The sequence below is a fragment of the Pelobates fuscus genome, chromosome 3 (assembly GCF_036172605.1).
Source record: "Pelobates fuscus isolate aPelFus1 chromosome 3, aPelFus1.pri, whole genome shotgun sequence".
In the NCBI taxonomy this organism is placed as follows: domain Eukaryota; kingdom Metazoa; phylum Chordata; class Amphibia; order Anura; family Pelobatidae; genus Pelobates; species Pelobates fuscus.
Window position 1 is genome coordinate 360,211,587 of NC_086319.1, and position 20,845 is coordinate 360,232,431.

Consider the following 20,845-nt stretch of genomic DNA (forward strand, 5'->3'; position numbering starts at 1 on the left):
AATTCTCCAATTTTATTTATTTTTTTTTTTTTTGGTCTACAATTTGTGATTCCCTAGTCAATTTCCCAATATTATTCTTATAATTATATGGCACAAAATGGTTCTTTATAAAATAAAAAATAAATAAAAAAAATTACAATTCTATCTTATATTTAGAAAAGCATAATATGCAACACATTTTGGTTAGTTGAGGTAGGCAAATAAAACAGCTAATAACAAACCAAAAGTTATGACTTTATTTTCCATTATTGGCCAATCTGGCATTGTTTAGTGAAACTAGAAATCTTTGACATTTAAAATATGTTAAACATCACCATTCATTCAGTAGAGTGTGACTTGACATTATTATAAGACAATTGTACCTGAAATAAAGCAAACACAATAAAAGGCTGTTCTTGTGTTTCAATGCTGTCTTTTTTTGAAGAAGGTCTGGTTGAATAAGGTATGGTCTGAAGTGTCACTGCTTATATTATATTGCTAGGATCGAAATGTTTACTAAAAGAATCCTTTGAGATTATGTGAATTTATTCCACTGTGACTATTATTAAAATTGTCTATATGCCTCTGTTATCTCAGTTCAAGTAAATAATGTTAGTTGATGAATATAGTCACAATTATATATGGATATATACACTATTTTAAAAAAAATACATTTTCACAATTGCCTACACACGCAGTGTAAATTTACTAAATGTATAATTGAGGTGACAAACCAGGTAAGTCATCAAACCTTTCTTCAAGCACTCCTGGCACCATAACCACTACAACGGGCTCCACTTTTTACCTCTCTCAACCTTCTCCTCCCCATCTCAAGCAATTGCAATGTAAAATTCTGTCCTCTGATTATGGCTGCATCAATTAAAGCTCTCATGCTGTCATGCATTTAACACCTTTTGTTAAACAATTCTCCCCAAATATTTTCCCACTCAGCAGGAAGTTGTTGGAGGAAGTCTCACACCAAACTAGATGTTCTCCATTACAAATTAATGCTACTTTATTATAGCTCTGCCCTCTCCTTTGCCATATAATAGTGTTTTTGCTCCTTCATAGGCACCTATTCTCTTTGTAACACTTTTAACTCCTTACTCTGCCCCAGTGCAACCACTCTCCACACCTGTCTAACTCAGAGCTCTCTATAGTATTACGACAATCTGTAGTGTTTTCTACCAGCAGGCAGAGACTGTGAGGAAGACTAATAAATCTAAGGGCTCCTCTAAGCTTCTGGATGCACGAAATTCCCCTTATTATGGCTTCCCTGCATCAATATCTTACCACACCAGTGGACCTTAACCACTTAAGGACACATGACATGTGCGACATGTCATAATTCCCTTTTATTCCAGAAGTTTGGTCCTTAAGGGGTTAAAGACCTGACTCGCAGTGTAGAACTTGAAAATCTAAACCCCCAGCTACAAAATCCTTCCCCTGCCCAAAGTTAGGGGACCTTACTCTCTTAGGTATAAAACTTTATTATTAAGTTACCATCCTTCTGTGGTTGGTTCCAAAAAAGACTTCACATACTCTGAAAGGATGTAGAAGTGATCAGGTTAATAGGCCCATGCATGCGCTGCACTGGCTAGAAAGACATCTCTTTGTTTAGACCCAGAGTCCCTGGAACTTGGGATAACAGTTCTTTATGTCATCCTCCAACACCAAACTAAGAATCCTTTACCTACATTTTTTGGAAGGTGGGAAATAGCCTTGAGAGTGACATTCACTTCTGGACAGTTGTAGAACATTTGAGATCTGACCTTACATTGCAAGTTTATAGTAAATGTTAGGACTCCATCTGTGACAAAACCCCTATTTTGCTTTTTGAGAGAATGACTCTGGGGAAAGCAAAATAGGGGGTTTGTCGCACCATCTACAAACTTCTTTCAATGTGGTGCAGAGTTGACTAGGTCCTGCATGCAAATCATACCTCCATTGACAGTCATTGTTGGAATTGTTGCAATGAAGAAGGCATCATCCTCTGTATATGATGGGATTGATCCTTGATCTGACCATACTGGGAAATGATCCACACTATCATTAAGATATTCTCCAATAAGCTCCCACATTTCCAAATTTCTGCCTCCTCTCTTCCTGCACTCTTGATTCATTACATCACTACTTGGTTTTCCACATACAAAAAGTTAATGACAATACAGATTTTAAATGGGACCAAAAGGATTATATCCCTTTTTTGCAGGCAAACTACCCCGAGGGCTGGTGCAAGGAATTTGCTCCCCTTCCCTAATGCCCCTATATCTATTTCTTCCCTCAGTCCCTTTTGTGTATCTCTTTCATCCCTTCCATCCCCTTCCCATCCCCTTCCCATCCCATCTATATCTTTTTCTCCCCCAGCTCCTGTGTGCCCACCACCCGCCCCACTGTATGTCACTTCTCCCCACTGCTCCTCTGTGTCTCTTTGTCCCACCAGACCATCTGAATACCCCCCAGCCCATGTCCAAGGCCGGACTGGGGATACAAAGCAGCCCTGGAAAAAAAAATCTATGCCAGCCCCATAAGTCATTGCGCCATATATTGTCGCATGTATTATGTAAGGCTATGTCTTGCCACCCCAGATGATTGAGTAATATATATATATATTATATATATATATATATATATATTGCTTTTTCTAATATAAAATATTGGTCCTTTCAGAGTAAAACATTTAATTATACTGTAAGCATACTCACATGCAGACACAGACAATCTCACTGACACATACAAGCTCATTGATACACAGCCTCATAGACAAACAATTTCACTAATATACATAAGCTCATTGACATAAAAACACAAGCTCACTCACTAGCAGGCACACACACACATGCAAGCAAGCTCACTCACTAGCAGGCGCGCACACACACACACACACAGCTTAATGTAGTGGTTCTGGTGTCTATAGCCTGTCCCTGCAGGCTTTTGAATGTAAACACTGACTTTTCAGAGAAAAGGCAGTGTGTACATTGCTTAATAGTGACACCTCTAGTGACAGACACTCAGACGGTCACTAGAGGCGCTTCCTGTGTCAGTGTGGATTGGCTGAGATCATCAAGCTTGTAAAACAGAGTAAAACACTATTTTTAAAAACACACACAGACACCACAACTGACACACACACACACATACACCATGACAGAAATACACACACCATGACAGACACACCATGACACAGGCCATGACACAGACACACACACCATGATACAGACACACACACCATGACACAGACAGACACACACACACATACCATGACACAGACATACATACACACACACACACCATGACACAGACAGACACATACACACACACACACCATGACACAGACAGACACACACACACACCATGACACAGACAGACAGACAGACACACACACCATGACACAGACAGACACACACACACCATGATACAGACACACCCTGACACAGACACACACACATGACACAGACACACACACCATGACACAGACAGACACACACACACACACACCATGACACAGACAGACACACAGCATGACAGACAGACAGACAGACACACACGCCATGATACAGACACACCATGACACAGACACACGACACAGACACACACACCATGACACAGACAGACAGACACACACACCATGACACAGACAGACACACACACACACACCATGACACAGACAGACACACATGCCATGATACAGACACACCGTGACACAGACACACGACACAGACACACACACCATGACACAGACAGACACACACACACAACATGACACAGACAGACACACAAACACACACACACCATGACACAGACATACATACAGCATGAAAGACAGACAGACAGACCATGACACAAACAGACACACACACACACACACACACACCATGACACAGACATACACGCACACAGCATGACACAGACAGACACACAGACACAGCATGAAACACACACACACTCAAACACTCCCACTGACATAGATACTTTTTGGTACCTGTGGGTGGGCAGACAGATATGTGTGCTAGCGTCCGCAGGGAGAAGTTGAATGGCGGCCGCAGGGAGAAATTGAAAGGCGGCCGCAGGGGAAGCTCTTCTGGCGGCCGCTGGGGGAGCAGGCTGTTCTGTCTCTGCTCCCCCCCCTTCCTCGCACGCTAGAAAGAGACCGGGGCCGGAATATGATGTCATATTCCGGCCCCGGTCTCATTAAGCTGCGCGTGAGGGAGGGGGGGAGCAGAGACAGAACAGCCTGCTCCCCCAGCGGCCGCCAGAAGAGCTTCCCCTGCGGCCACCATTCAACTTCTCCCTGTGGCCGCAGGTCACCCCGGCCCCAGGTGCCAACGGCCCACTGGGAAATTTCCCGGTATCCCGGTGGGCCAGTCCGGCCCTGCACCATGTCTGTGTCTTTGGGTACTGCCAACCCCCTCTGTGTGTCTATTTTTCTTCCCAGCTGCTTTTGTGTGTCTATTTCTTCTCTTCCCAGCCTATCTGTGTGACTCTTTCCCCCAGCACCTTGCCTCTTTACCCCCTAGCATCTCTATGTCTCTTTGAGACTCCCCAGCCTCTCCATGTGTCTCATTTCCTCCCCCCAGTTCCTCCATTTGTCTAATCCCCCCAGTCCATCCATGTGTTTAATTTACGCCCCTCTCCTTCATGTATCTCATTCCCCAAGGAATCAGTTTGCTGGGCTCCTCTCCCCCAGCCTGTGGCTCGACCATGCTACACAGGAGTGTCTGTCTGGAGTTGAGCACTGTGCAGTGCTCTACCTTCCTGCCAGTCAGCAGGATATTGCACCCTCAGGGCTGGTGTGTCCTAAGGTGGCCACCTGTGCCACCTTATGGTAGAGACAGCCTTGGCTACCCCCACCCTTGGTCTCTGGTTCCAGCAAATTAAGGTTTTAAACACCATGGTAGATTTGAGATTTGACTCTTCTGGGCCAAAAAAACCTACTTTAATAATTAAAGCCAGTGGATGCTTTCCATGACATCTGTTGGTTTTCAGATCATGTTGTACTAACCCGACTGCTCTAGTGACACCCTTGGAGCATGGGGATAGGGGTCCCCCCTGGGTTTAATTTATTGTAGTGTAGGGGTTCATTTCTCCTGAATTTCCAGCATGATTGTCATTGGCTGTTAGATACTAAGTATCAAGACATTCCAGGAATACACTCTAGACACTCTTCCACACACCAAACTGTATACCCTGATGCCAACATGCATGGATACATTTAGTTTCAACCTGTATCACTGTTTTTAGATGGTTTCAAAAGATAATTGTATACTTTCTGTTGTATCTATATTACTGGTAGTATTGTTATTCTTTTTTTTTTTTTACTTTGAAACATAGTCTCTTACTGTGCCACCATTACTACTGTACTATTTACGATACAAGCCCTTCATAAAATCTAATTTACAAAAAAAAAATATTTAGTCCATAGATTCTTATAGAACGATTTTCACTTTGGATTAAAACACATTTCTCTGCCAGAGCTCCAGTATGAGCCATTGAATCTGTAAAATGAAAGCCCTTTCCTTCCACACAGTTAAGCAAACTTAAAATAAAATATATTGATTTCTCCATTCTAACAGCCAGGAGTGTATGCTCTGATGTCATAGATTCGTTCGGGTTGCTATGGCACCTTACTAACCCCTGTATTTTACAAATAGATTATTTAATAATGCTTACAGTATGTCCACGTGGGTGTTCCCCTTGCATGGGGACTTGCATAAAAGGCCAGTGTGGCACCATTAAAATTCAGTTCTATTTTATCCTCAACATAGAAACATAGAAACATAGAATGTGACGGCAGATAAGAACCATTCGGCCCATCTAGTCTGCCCAATATTTCAAAATACTTTTAATTAGTACCTGGCCTTATCTAAAGTCAAGGATAGCCTTATGCCTATCCCACGCATGCTTAAACTCCCTCACTGTGTTAACCTCTACCACTTCATCTGGAAGGCTATTCCATGCATCCACTACCCTCTCAGTAAAGTAATACTTCCTGAAATTATTTTGAAACCTTTGCCCCTCTAATTTAAGACTATGTCCTCTTGTTGTGATAGTTCTCCTTCTTTTAAATATAGTCTCCTCTTTTACTCTGTTGATTCCCTTTATGTATTTAAATGTCTCGTCACATAGCCTGGTCTCGTGATTGTAGGGTAACAGCTATACAGCTATCACTACTAGCTCTTTTAAGAGCTTTACAGCTATTAGGAATTACAGGTCGGCTTGGAGGTCAATGGAGGAATACTGCAGCGCTGCTCTGACTAAGGGAAAAGGACGTTTCTGGCGGTAAATACCCCTTCTTACTCTGGGTAACCGTTACAATTCTGTTGCCATTTTAGGAGACGGTATTGCATACCTCCAATGAGAGGTAAGAGATCTGGGTGGGTGGGCAGACCCAGAGGCGGGCGACACCTATAATGGGTGGGCCTTCAAGGAATGTGGTGTGTCATGTCTCTAGTGGCGTGTCAGTCTGGTGTATAGCACGCCAGGCTGACTGTCAATCTGCCTAGTTGGTTTCCAAAATACAGGAACATGCAGAGAGCGTTGCTAAAGCTCTCTCTCCACAGTAATACTGCCTGTTCATGGTGTTAGCATGCCAAATGATGTGCCTACGTTGTACAGCCAGTACAGACAGTTCCTTTGTGTCCCCAGATGTGGGAGAGGACCTTAAAATAGGGGCCATTCTGCTAAAATTGGGACTCTTGGGAGGCCTATTATTGCTAATATTCTATCATAAGCAGGGTAACGTATAGTTTTATTTCTATTTTTCTGACACCTACATTATAGGTGACAAAAGTTGTATTTTTGCTACAATACCAACATTTTGAACCTTGTATGAAAAATTGCAAGCTAAGGGATATCGTCTAATATCTAACACTTTTCATCCCACAAGATTTCTATAAAAGTTAAACAAATAAATGAAAAAGTGTGTAAATATTTATTTTTAATTTGTATGTGTCTTTGAACAGTAATTTATGCACAAAGTGTTGTTTTATTTTACATTTTTGTGCTTAGCTACACAAATAAACATTATGCAATTCGTAAAGAAAAATATACCTCATAGGAAAGGAGTTAAAGAAAAAATATATATGATTGAGATATGAGAAAATATGAAATTCTGGTTAAAGAATAAAATGTGGATTGCTGAAGATGATTCAAGTTTACACTGTTCTCATTTTTTTTAAAGAGTCAGAGGATTCATTTGGTGAGAAGATAAGAAAGAGAACTAGTTCAGAGAAGGTTTTATTTACAGATTGAGGTTCGCATAGGTTCGAGAATAATGCAATTATATTTGTTATCAAGTTTATAAAGGATATTCACTAAGCCACTGGCCAGGATGGACAAAATCCAGTTAATTTACAATTTGTAATCTCATATTTACAAAATAGCTAAATTATAGTTTTAATAAAATACTCACATCTCATTTGGTACCATGCATGGTCTACTTTCTAATCAGCGAATGCTAAACAAAAGATAGAAATTTATGAAACGCTGAGTTTTTACCAGGTTCACTCTGAACAAATTAGGTAGATAGCAAAATTATTAAAAAATAATCACTTGTTCTTTGCATGTGATCCTACATAAATCTGTAGCTAAAATAATAGTAAATTAATAAATAAAATAATATGAATATAACAGAGAATGGTAAGACATTTAATAACTTAAATAATTATGTTTTAATGATTGGGGTAAATAGGATCCTTCTATTGAAATATCCCTAACACTGAGTGCTTTTTGTCATGATAACTTCTATTAGAATTGGCAACTGTCTGTTTGTACATTGAACTGCATATTTTCATAAACAGTTCCAGATTTTAGCTGTTCAATTGCTTCTGGAAAATCTAAAATCCAGCATACAGTCAAGGTAATTGAGAGACGGTATTACAAAATCCAGATCTTGATTAATCTTGAGAAAAATATCTGGATTTTGCAGGCAAAATGCACCCGGATGGGGGCGTGGCCGGATGTTGAATGGAGCAGGCAGCACACTGAAAGAGCTCCGCAGCCCAGGGCTCTTAAACGCGGCTAAAACCAATTTCTTTTTGGCTACTTCCCAACCAACACGAACCTACGATGTCTCAACACCGCACTAAAAAAGGCGCAGACACAAAAGACAAAGCAGCCTTCTTTGCGGCCAGACCACCGCACCCAAAGCAGGCCGATGTACAGGCCCAAGATGGCGCCGAGCCTGATCCCCATGCGGACCTTACCGGCGCACAAGAAGCTGACACTGACACCCCGCTGACCCAGAACCTGCTGCAAAAGATGTTAGACGCGGCAGTCTTGCGGATGCAAGCGTCATTCACAATGGCTCTCGCGACCATCAGAAACGACATTACTGACCTGAACGCACGAGCCTCCCAACTAGAGGAGAAGATGGATGAAAATCTTACGGCCCACTCAGCCCTTGAAGACCGAATGGACGAGATGGAGAAGAGGCTGTCTCTACACGATGCTAAAATCACGGACGCAGAGGATAGGTCCCGCCGCAATAATATCAGGCTCAGAGGAGTCCCAGAGGACGTGGAAGCTCAGGACTTAACGGCCTACACCATGGAGCTGTTCCGAGCGGTCTTACCGGACATACCTGCTGACATGCTGTTATTGGACCGCATTCACAGACTCCCCAGGCCGCAACACCTGCCACCATCCACGCCTCGGGACGTGCTCATGAGGCTCCATTACTACCATACCAAGGAACAAATCCTCAGAGCCCACAGAGCAAAAAAGGACCTACCTGACAAATTTAAATCCATCCTTCTATTCACAGACCTGTCGGCGGAAACACTCCGACGGCGAAAATCCTTCAAACCAGTCGCAGAAGCTCTCAGACAACATCGTATCCCCTACAGATGGAGCTACCCAGCGAAACTCCTGATCACCAAAGGAGGGAAGCTTCTCACAGCCGCCTCGCCGAGAGATGGCCTAGAGCTCCTGCACAAATGGGACATAGCTCCGAACCTACCAACAGCAGGCCCAAGCAAGACACCCACAGAGACAGCGGCGTGCTACATCGAAAGAAGGCGACCACTAAACTCACCCGAAACAGCAAGTGTTTAAATATGTTTGACAATGTTTTACTTAATGTCTGTTTACGTCTTAGCCTAACTTCATCCCCGTGGGGTTGACACGTTTAAGGCAACCTCTAAATGTATGATATAGTACTAAACAAAAAAAAAAACAAAAAAAAGTAAGTTTCAGTTGTTAAAACAAAAAAAAAAGAAAAAAAATATATAACAATTATAATGATTACCAATTAAAACATAGAAAGTACTAAATAATAATAAAAAAAAAAAAAAAAAGAAAAAAAAAATATTAAAGAAAATACAGTGGCAAGATAACCGATCCTCCGGATCAGCCACGTTTAAACTCCAAGTTGCATTCATTCCGAGGTTAGCCCCAGAGATGCCATAAGAAGTTGCGGTACTATACATGGACCGCTTAACGGCTTAACGAGGCACAGTAGCACCCCAAGGTTAAACGCTCCCATTTCAACTACACACGTGAACTCCTGCCGCACCTGTCCCCACATATAAATGTACTGAACTGCAATGTGTATATACAGGTTGTGACAACGAGCATGGACAGATATGTAATGGACTTACCCAGTCCACAATCTCCAGAATAGTACATGCAATGTCTAAACTGTAATCAGTATACAAGCTTGTTCCCCCTGTACCAGCCAGTCATGTCTGGGACACATATAGGCACACTCTGACAGGACACTAATAGTCCTACATCACGCCTAACAGAGACAACATGGGAACGCCAACCAGTGCCCTCTTGGTCACACGAGCACCAGCCGCCTCCACCATGAAGTTAATAGCGGTACCCCACCCCTCACGATACGAATGTCCAACATGGCATCTTGTTGCATGACCCGGAGAGCATGCACCAACAGTGACTCCCTAAAGTAGAAATAACTTACCATTGCCTAATGATACACCCACGATAGCTATAGACAGACTGACCCAGCACTCAGGCGCAAATTTTCCCCCACGGTGGCGCCCAAAGATAAGGCGCGAACCGAGTGCAAGCACACACTTGCTGGTACAACACACCTACAGGGATCGGCCTCAATCCAGTGGGCCCTAGATTGCTGTCAGCTGGATCCGACCCGACCGCACTACCCCCACTTACGAAGTGCCACCCCGGCACATACCCTTGAAAGTACCTAACGTACTGTTTTTTTTCTCTCTTCCTCAGTTCACGGTTTATCTGTTTGCCCCCTGTTTTTGTACATATACACAATACCCTCTTAGTTTCACCCTTTGGCACCGAGACACAAACTAAACTAGACGTAGTTCTTACTTAAGTGGGACTCCCTGAGACTCCACAGGTCGACTCTAGCCCATCTGACTTGCCGTGGCCACCGAGCCTTAAGATACTGAGCCCACTTACCAGACTAACCCACCAACTACTCACGTAACATCACCCCGACTTCCAAGTCATAAGTTAAAAAAATCAATAAAAATAAACACAAAAAAAAAATATATATATATAAAAAAAAAAATAAACCCGATAAAAATAACAAGAAAAAAAAAAAGACAGACAATAATAATTTTTTGATAATTTTTCCCACAACAGAACCTCCACCCCCTACACCAAACCCGACGTCCCTCCCCTAGCAACGACGATGAAAATATATACACACAACGTTCGGGGCCTGAATACGCCCCATAAGAGATACGCTCTCCTCAAGGAGGTCCGCAATTCATACGCAGACATTATATGCCTGCAAGAAACCCATTTCAAACATGGCTCTACACCCATACTAGGGCTCAAACACTTCCCCCACCAATATCATGCCACATCTCCATCCAAGAGCAAAGGAGTATCGATCATGATAAGCAACACCCTGGCCTTCGACCAAATAACAACCCAGCTAGACCCGCAGGGAAGATACATTATTCTCATCTGTACATTAAACAACAACACATACACAATAGTTAACTCTTACTTCCCGGACGAGAACCAGCCAAGCTACATGGCCTCACTATTAGACAAAATCGAACAAATTCAGATGGGCACCCTGATCCTTTGTGGGGATTTTAACCATGTCCTCGACCCAGTCACAGACTCCACAGCCATACACACTCACAAGAGGAATAAGGCCCTACACAAACAATGCTCCTCTCTGAACAAAACGCTAGCATCACATAGGCTTTACGACGCGTGGAGGACCCTTTACCCAACAGACAGGGAATACACCCATCATTCGCAGGTGCACAACACTTATTCCCGTATAGACGGCTATCTAATGCACAGCGCACATCTCCAGCAGATCATTACTTGCGAGATAGGCCAATCTGCACTCTCAGACCACAACCCAGTATCTCTCACTCTAGCCGATTCCTACCAATACAAACACCGAAGCCCCTGGAGACTAAATGAGCACCTACTCAATGATTTAGACTTCACCGACAAGATTCGTGAGGAAATAAAACAATACTTTCGAACTAATAGCAGCGAAGAGATCAACCCCGCCACACTATGGCTGGCGCACAAACAAGTCATACGTGGGCTTCTGCTCAGTCGAGCGTCCTATATCAAGAAGTCAACACATACAGCTCTACTAAACCTTCTCAAACGTATCCAAGACCTCCACAGAGAAAACCAGACAAACCCCTCCAAAGACCTTCAACAACAATTACAAACAGCGCAAGACGAAGTTAAATCAATCCACCTAAAAAAAGCCAGCGTTGCATTGAAAAAGCTCAAAGCAACTTCTTACTCCATGGGGAACAAAGCAACAAAAGTACTGGCACAAAGGCTCCGAGCGAAACAGGCACAGGAACGCATTCCATATATAAACTCACACACCGTGTGCAAGATAATGCAACCCGCACAAATCTGCAACGAATTCGCACACTACTACTCCACCTTGTACAACCTAAAAGACCAAAGCTATTTAGCAAAGATTGCCCTCCCCAAGCTCCCGCCACAACACACTACAAGCTTATCCGCACCGATTACCACAAACGAGGTGCTCGACCAAATAGTGCTCGACACAAAGTATTACAAGCATACAGCCAACAGTCCTACTATAAGCTTAACATCGCCAAAACACAGGCGATGTGCCTCAACACGCCAAAACACATGGAAGCAATCCTGAAGTCCAGCCATAGTTTCGACTGGAGAGAAGATTTCCTGGTGTACCTCGGTGTCAAGATAACTCACAAAGAAAATGAGCTATTCCACGTCAACTACACAAAACTGCTAAAAGACATAGATACCCAACTGCAAGCATGGAAGAACCTATACCTGTCATGGGTTGGAAGAATAGCGGCGCTGAAAATGACAATTCTCCCCAAAATCCTCTACCTCTTCCGTACACTACAAATCAAAATCCCACAAAGCTATTTCACAAAGCTACAGGCAACCCTTCTCAGATTTAGCTGGGGCGGCAAACACCCTCGAGTCCCCAAAGCGTTGCTGCTGAGAAGTGTGAAACATGGTGGAATGGGCTTCCCCAACGTCAAAGCGTATTACCAGTCTGTCATTCTTACGAATGTGATCAGTGCCCACTCGACCACATACACCCCACAATGGGTAGCAATAGAGAGTACCTGCTGCGGGAATCAGGACTTATCAACACTACTCTGGATACCCCAACACCTGAGAAGGAAGCCCATGAACATGTTGGGCACCACCGAGTGCCTCCTTAAAACCTGGGACACCCACAGGGATCTACTGTGCTCAGCACACCCGTGGGCCCTAGCGGCTCCGATCCGAACCCTACACCACTGCAACGGCACATTCCCGCATCAGAAATGGGAAGAAAAAGGAATCACACATGTATACCAGCTATGCACCAAGAACGGTCTCAAAACTTTCCCAGACCTACAAAAAGAATTTGTCTTACCTCCGAATTACACGTTCGCATACTTACAACTCAAAGCGCTCATAGTAGACAACAAGTTTACGGATTTGAAAAACTCACTGCAAGCATCCATTACAAAATTTGAAGCACAATGTCTTTCACTGGCCCCCCCGAAGAAGTCGGTCTCCACCTGCTATACCTGCCTTGCTAAACCGGACAACAACGCCAAATGGAAATTCATGCAGGATTGGCAGACAGACCTCCAAGTCACAATATCCCCAAAGGACTGGGAAAAAATCTTTGCCTCTCACGAAGGGCTGACAACGAGTACAGCACACCTCGAAGCATCTAGGAAAATTCTATACAGGTGGTACATGGTACCGACCCGACTACACACCATATTCCCCACCTCGTCGGACTTATGCTGGCGCTGCCACACCACCAAAGGGACTATGCTACACATGTGGTGGACATGCGACAGAATACAAGGCCTATGGAAACGTACAGTCCTACTTATCAGAAAAGTCACAAATTTCCGTCTAGCACTTGACCCTAAAACTATACTACTCCGACTGTTACCAGACGAAGCACCGAAACTGATCAAGAAAATGATGTACCTCATTCTCGGCACAGTATCCATATTAATAGCTAGGAAATGGAAGACGACAGACTTGCCCTCCGACCGAGACATTGAAATAGAAGTGACATCTGTGCTGGAGTACGAACTTACCATGTGGAACCAAGCGAAAATAGGGAAACTAAGCCCCCACACCGCCACGATGTGGCGAACCTATACCCAACAACTCACACGCACCAACACAGGCCTTCCTAGGCCCACAAGCGAGCTCACCTGAGCCGCAAAAGGGAAAACACCCCACAAACCAGCACCGACCTCCCAACACACCTTACCAGATTAACCCAAACCATAGAAGTCAGGACCTTAGGACCCACCTACAGCCGCAACCCGGTACCAAAGCCAAATCTCCCCCCACCTCCCTCCCACCCTCCACACCAGTTCACTAAAGCCCCCCCACCCCTCATGTTCCCCCCCTTCCTTGAAGTCACAACATATGATAGCGTTATCACCCTGACCAACGATGGCACCCCCCCCCGGTAATAGGGGACCTTGAACCATATCGACCCCACAGGGTTAGTGATGCTACCTTTACACGTAGAAACGAGCGGACGCCCCGATCACGGGGAGATCCCCCCCATGCACGCCATCCACAGCAACACCGCAATGACAACATAGAACAATAAGTGTAAAGGCAGTAGATGTGTACAAGATGTGTTAACCCCCCCCCCTTTTTCCTTCTGTACCCCCTCTGCTTAATTCATTTGCCATGCAATGTATATCGACGATTGTATGACCACATTATGTTCAAATGAAACTCCCCTTTCTCTTCTGTACCCCATTTTTCTTGTCTTTATGAAAATAAAATTTCAAATTGGAAAAAAAAATGCACCCGGATAGTATCAGATTATTTTTGACAATGCAGACCGAGGGCATTTTGTCCTTAGTAAATAACCCACTATGTGTTTCTTGCTCATGTTTAGTTGATTTCAGCATTTATTGATGTAAGTGAAAGAAGTTGAAGAATACTATTTGCCCCTTTCTTTAACCCCTTAATGACACAACTTCTGGAATAAAAGGGAATCATGACGGAATATATCCGTCGTCTGTCCTTAAGGGGTTAATAATATTGTAATGTGCATCGTATCTCAAGAATATATTGGCCTTCTACATCAACATAAACAGGTATATTGATATTTCTTAAATAGGAAACTGAAAGAATTGTAACTTTATCGGAAGTCATACAATGACAAAAAAATTAAGACATAATATAGAGTCAAATGCAAATTTTTTGTACTATTAGCATCTTAGCTTTTTGTAGTGCCCCCTTTACATCCTTATTCCTCAAGCTATATATAATTGGGTTTAGCATTGGAACTACCACTGCATAGAACACAGATACTACCCAGTCCCCATCCATAGAGTATGAAGTAGTTGGTCTCAAGCATGTGTAAACAACAGGACCATAGAATAAAGCTACAACAGTTAGGTGAGAGGCACAGGTGGAAAACGTCTTATATCTACCAGTATTAAAGAGTGGATCTTAAACAAAGCCAAAAGAATACAGGTGTATGATACCAAAATACATAACAGAGATCCAACTTGGATAGAACCACCAAAGATAAACAAAAGCACTTCATTCAAAAATGTGTCCTGACAAGATAATTTTATGATGGGTATAAGATCGCAAAAAAAATGATTGACATGACTTGAACAAAACAATGGCACCCTAAATGCACAGCAGGTATGTATCAGTGAATTTATACAGCCTGCAAAGTATACTGTACATATTAATTGAAGACAACTTTTATTGTTAATAAGTATTGTATAATTTAATGGATGGCATATTGCTACGTATCTGTCATAAGCCATGACCGCAAGTAGCAGTACTTCAGACCCAATCAGGTCAATAAAGAAAAACAACTGTACTGCACAACCAAAGATGGATATTGTTTTATGGACAGAGATAATGTTAGCCAAACTGTTGGGTGTAATTGTCGATGAATAACATATATCTACAAATGATAAGTTCATAAGGAAAAAATACATTGGTGTGTGCAGATGAGATGCCATTCTAATTAATGAAATAATAGTGATATTACCCATCACTGTTATAATATACACTAACAAACAGAGCAGAAATAGGGGTAACTGTAGTTTTGGGTTTGAAGTGACTCCAGAAAGTATAAATTCTGTCGCATAGCTTTTATTATTCTGCTCCACTTTTTCAAACATTTCCTGTAATAGACAGAACGTAAGATACAGATTAAAGGCTGGATTAATGTAATATGGTCAGAAAGCTTTGAAAAATAGTGTAGCATACCTTTTTATAATGCATAGTGTCACCTTCTGCAACATTCGATTATCCATCATTCTGCATTGCAAATTAGTGCTAATAAGAAGCAAGTAAATAAAAAGATTTTCTTTTATTTTATTTTTCGGTAGCTGTATTTGTAAGTGATTGGCTACACAGACAATTTAATATGATTATTTACTAAAACCAAATAGTTAAATCTAGAACTAAGCTGAGAATATAACTGGGCGGTACAATGTTACCGAATATTTAGCTTATCTTGAATACAAGAATTTCACTGCAACATAATTCAATAATGAATGAATCTATGGAGTGGAGTAAATGTTTAAAGTTTATATCACCATACTAATAGCATAAAACAAAAAAACATGTATGAATCAGTTGCTTTCCAAACCTAGAACTATCTAGAACAGCGTTTCTCAAACCAGTCCTCAAGAACCACCAACAGTCCAGGTTTTGTTAGTATCTCCATTGGAAAAAAACAGGGAAATACATAAATCCTGGACTGTTGGTGGGCCATGAGGATTGGATTGAGAACCACTGATGTCTGTTTACAAATCCTAGAATAGTTTATCTTTTGTGCTATACATGGTTGGGGCAACAAACATTTTTATCCATTTTGTTCTGCCTGTATGATTGGCTCTGAAAAATATTAGGTGTTGTACGTAATTCTTCCAGAAGATTGCTTGTTATTGATGTGTGCAATGCAATGAATGGTCGTTTCACCGCCATTTAAAGGACGGCACAAATAGGGCTCAAGCTACTTTAATTGCTACTTGGCCCTTAAAATTATCCCAAGTGAAATTACTCACTCGATCAACAATTATATTTAACAAAAAATAGCTCAGACTAAAACATCTCAAGATCACTGAAATACTTGTCATTAGTTTGATATATTCTACCTTTCCCCGTGATGCTTTTTATTTGCTAATTGATCTGTGTAAGCTACTCCACCTAAATCTATCATTGTGTAAACAAGCACTCTGCTCATTATAACAACTTTATCCGAATTAATTATCGTTTTGTTTTCTTTTATCTGGCAATTGCAGGTGGAGGGGAGGAGGTTAAAACTAACTAGGAATATTTAGACAAGTGTATACAAATATGTATTTTTTACAGTGTCCCTTTAACCTGCTTAAATATATATTTTTTATTTTCTCTTCCCAAACCAATAAGCCACTAAAGCCTCAATTTAAAAATTTTAAAATCCAAAAGATTTAATATTCTTAGATAAAATTTAAAAAAACGAATAAAATAGTATGAAAATTATTTTAATTTTGTGATATTTAGATTTTTTTTATACATTAATATTTTATTATATACCTAATAGATATATTTATATATTATATATTATACATTTTTATATATTATATAAATATATAAAGTTGAAGTAGAGAGCACTCTGGAGTCTGTAGAATACGTTTCAAACTGCTGCTTTATTTCGCAAACACAGTAATACAGATAACAGTCGACGTTTCAGTCCATACAGACTTTTTTCAAGACCTGCATGGACTGAAACATCGACTATTATCTGTATTAATGTGTTTGCGAAATAAAGCAGCAGTTTGGAACGTATTCTACAGACTCCAGAGTGCTCTCTACTTCAACTTTATACATTTTGGTGGGAGGTTCTGCTTCGGAGCAGTACAAAGACTGGGAACTTTTCCAACAATATTAAATCGAGGCCTAAGCTAGCATTTGGTGAAAATCTGTTAAGCAGTGCTAAAGGCCCCTGTAAGCACCATAACCACTGCAGCCTGTTGTAGTGTTATGGTAGAAGCAGGCTATTCGCACTGTCCCCCTGTTCTGCGTCAAACCGTTTCAAACCCCAGCCATCCTCCCTTGCTGTTTTGCTACTGTAGAAGTTAAACCTCTGTATTACCAATGCCTTCTTTACCAGTCTTTGGTTGACATTGGTGGCTGATTATAATGACATTGCATGAGTCAAAGTTGACCATATACAGTTAATATACAGAAGAAGGGACAGATGTTATTGTCATGGGTTGGTGGGATTGCCGGTCCCACATTCTACAGAGGTCCAAACTCCCATTTGTACATTTAGTTCAGTGCAGTGCTTCATAAGACTGATGAGAGTTGCAGACTGGGTTTTATGTTATTAATTATCTAACTTGTTCTCTGAATAAATATGTTAGATTAAATAGCACATTTGTATTTATTTTATTTTATTTTTTTTTACAGATTTTTAAATGCTTTGTGACATTATAAATTCTTACATGAAACACAATTTACTGTTTAGCTTTTAAGCAAAACATGTTTGTTTTAATTAAGAGGGTCCTCATCCTAGAAATATACCATTTAAGAGGATTTTTTTTCTCTATATTAAGCACGTGTGGCATGTAGCTCATATATTGTGCGTTTGAAATATTCACCCTAATAGTGTGACTGTGACACTAACAGAGTTATTTACTAAAGTAAGAATTGCTGGGAATTCAAAGGGAATTCAAACTAAACGTATAGTTCAAGCCCAAATGCAGACAAATTGACAGCAGAATTGATTTTACAGAGTTTCTCTGATTTGGCTATTTTTGCCTAAATTTTTAAATGAAAAATTCAATTCAAAGTATTTCTCACATGTGATTGTGTATTGTGAGTACTTGCTATGATGCTGCACATTTTTGGAAATCTGTACATTTTTAAAAGCCGTGTACTTGGGATATTTGGTCATTTGTATACATGTTAATGTGTACTTGTGTTTGGGATGTAAAAGTTTTTTGTTTTTTTTTAATGTTGAAGGTATCTTATAAGAAATCTAATAATTTCACCAAAATATGACCCCTTTGCTTATTTTTTAGCATAGTCATTTCAGTGAGCTAGGTCTTAAGATAATGGGGGAACATCTTTTTTTTTTTTTTTTTTTTAGCATTATATGCTTTGGGAAGATGTTTTGCTATGTTAGATACACTGTGCGTATGGACACACAATGGATCTATTAAATATTATTACAATCTCCAGAAATGTAGCTGACATGTTCAAAAGTACTGTAGCAGTCAAGTTGTTCAATCATAAATATACATAATAATCCATATTCTTTAAATTGATGATGAGTGCGGGGAAAAAATGAAATACATAATATAAATGTTAATACATGCAATTATTTGTTTATAAAACAATGACATAGGAATGACGTATGTACCTTAGTAAATAACCCACTGTGTTTCTTGCTCATGTTTAGTTGATTTCAGCATTTATTGATGTAAGTGAAAGAAGTTGAAGAATACTATTTGCCCCTTTCTTTAATAATATTGTAATGTGCATCACGTATCTCAAGAATATATTGGCTTTCTACATCAACATAAACAGGTATATTGATATTTCTTAAATAGGAAACTGAAAGAATTGTAACTTTATCGGAAGTCATACAATGACAAAAAAATTAAGAAATAATATAGAGTCAAATGCAAATTTTTTGTACTATTAGCATCTTAGCTTTTTGTAGTGCCCCCTTTACATCCTTATTCCTCAAGCTATATATAATAGGGTTTAGCATTGGAACAACCACTGCATAGAACACAGATACTACCCAGTCCCCATCCATAGAGTATGAAGTAGTTGGTCTCAAGCATGTGTAAACAACAGGACCATAGAATAAAACTACAACAGTTAGGTGAGAGGCACAGGTGGAAAACGTCTTATATCTACCAGTAGTAGAGTGGATCTTAAACAAAGCCAAAAGAATACAGGTGTATGATACCAAAATACATAACAGAGATCCAACTTGGATAGAACCACCAAAGATAAACAAAAGCACTTCATTCAAAAATGTGTCCTGACAAGATAATTTTATGATGGGTATAAGATCGCAATAAAAATGATTGACATGACTTGAACAAAACAATGGCACCCTAAATGCACAGCAGGTATGTATCAGTGAATTTATACAGCCTGCAAAGTATACTGTACATATTAATTGAAGACAACTTTTATTGTTAATAAGTATTGTATAATTTAATGGATGGCATATTGCTACGTATCTGTCATAAGCCATGACCGCAAGTAGCAGTACTTCAGACCCAATCAGGTCAATAAAGAAAAACAACTGTACTGCACAACCAACGATGGATATTGTTTTATGGACAGAGATAATGTTAGCCAAACTGTTGGGTGTAATTGTCGATGAATAGAATATATCTACAAGGGATAAGTTCATAAGGAAAAAATACATTGGTGTGTGCAGATGAGATGCCATTCTAATTAATGATATAATAGTGATATTACCCATCACTGTTATAATATACACTAACAAACAGAGCAGAAATAGGGGTAACTGTAGTTTTGGGTTTGAAGTGACTCCAGAAAGTATAAATTCTGTCGCATAGCTTTTATTATTCTGCTCCACTTTTTCAAACATTTCCTGTAATAGACAGAACGTAAGATACAGATTAAAAGCTGGATTAATGTAATATGGTCAGAAAGCTTTGAAAAATAGTGTAGCATACCTTTTTATAATGCATAGTGTCACCTTCTGCAACATTCGATTATCCATCATTCTGCATTGCAAATTAGTGCTAATAAGAAGCAAGTAAATAATAAGATTTTATTTTATTTTATTTTTCGGTAGCTGCATTTGTAAGTGATTGGCTACACAGACAATTTAATATGATTATTTACTAAAACCAAATAGTTAAATCTAGAACTAAGCTGAGAATATAACTGGGCGGTACAATGTTACCGAATATTTAGCTAATCTTGAATACAAGAATTTCACTGCAACATAATTCAATAATGAATGAATCTATGGAGTGGAGTAAATGTTTAAAGTTTATATCACCATACTAATAGTATAAAACAAAAAAACACGTATGAATCAGTTGCTTTCCAAACCCAGAACTATCTAGAACAGCGTTTCTCAAACCAGTCCTCAAGAACCACCAACAGTCCATGTTTTGTTAGTATCTCCATTGGAAAAAACAGGGAAATACATAAATCCTGGACTGTTGGTGGGCCATGAGGATTGGATTGAGAACCACTGATGTCTGTTTACAAATCCTAGAATAGTTTATCTTTTGTGCTATACATGGTTGGGGCAACAAACATTTTTATCCATTTTGTTCTGCCTGTGTGATTGGCTCTGAAAAATATTAGGTGTCGTACGTAATTCTTCCAGAAGATTGCTTGTTATTGATGTGTGCAATGCAATGAA

At 40.3% G+C, this 20,845-nt stretch overlaps 1 protein-coding gene and 1 pseudogene across 1 annotated transcript; both read right to left on the reverse strand.

The window, feature by feature from the left end:
• Positions 1 to 14,646: 14,646 nt before the first annotated feature.
• On the reverse strand, positions 14,647 to 15,605 carry LOC134601843 (olfactory receptor 5AR1-like; annotated as a pseudogene).
• Positions 15,606 to 19,096: 3,491 nt separating this feature from the next.
• On the reverse strand, positions 19,097 to 20,053 carry LOC134601844 (olfactory receptor 5AR1-like). Its single transcript, XM_063446345.1, has one exon. It carries the CDS (start codon positions 20,051 to 20,053, stop codon positions 19,097 to 19,099), a length of 957 nt encoding a protein of 318 aa, XP_063302415.1.
• Positions 20,054 to 20,845: the final 792 nt, after the last annotated feature.

Coding starts and splice junctions, on each gene's coding strand:
- LOC134601844 (XM_063446345.1), bottom strand. CDS start 20,053: ATGTTTGAAAAAGTGGAGCAGAATAATAAAAGCTATGCGACAGAATTT.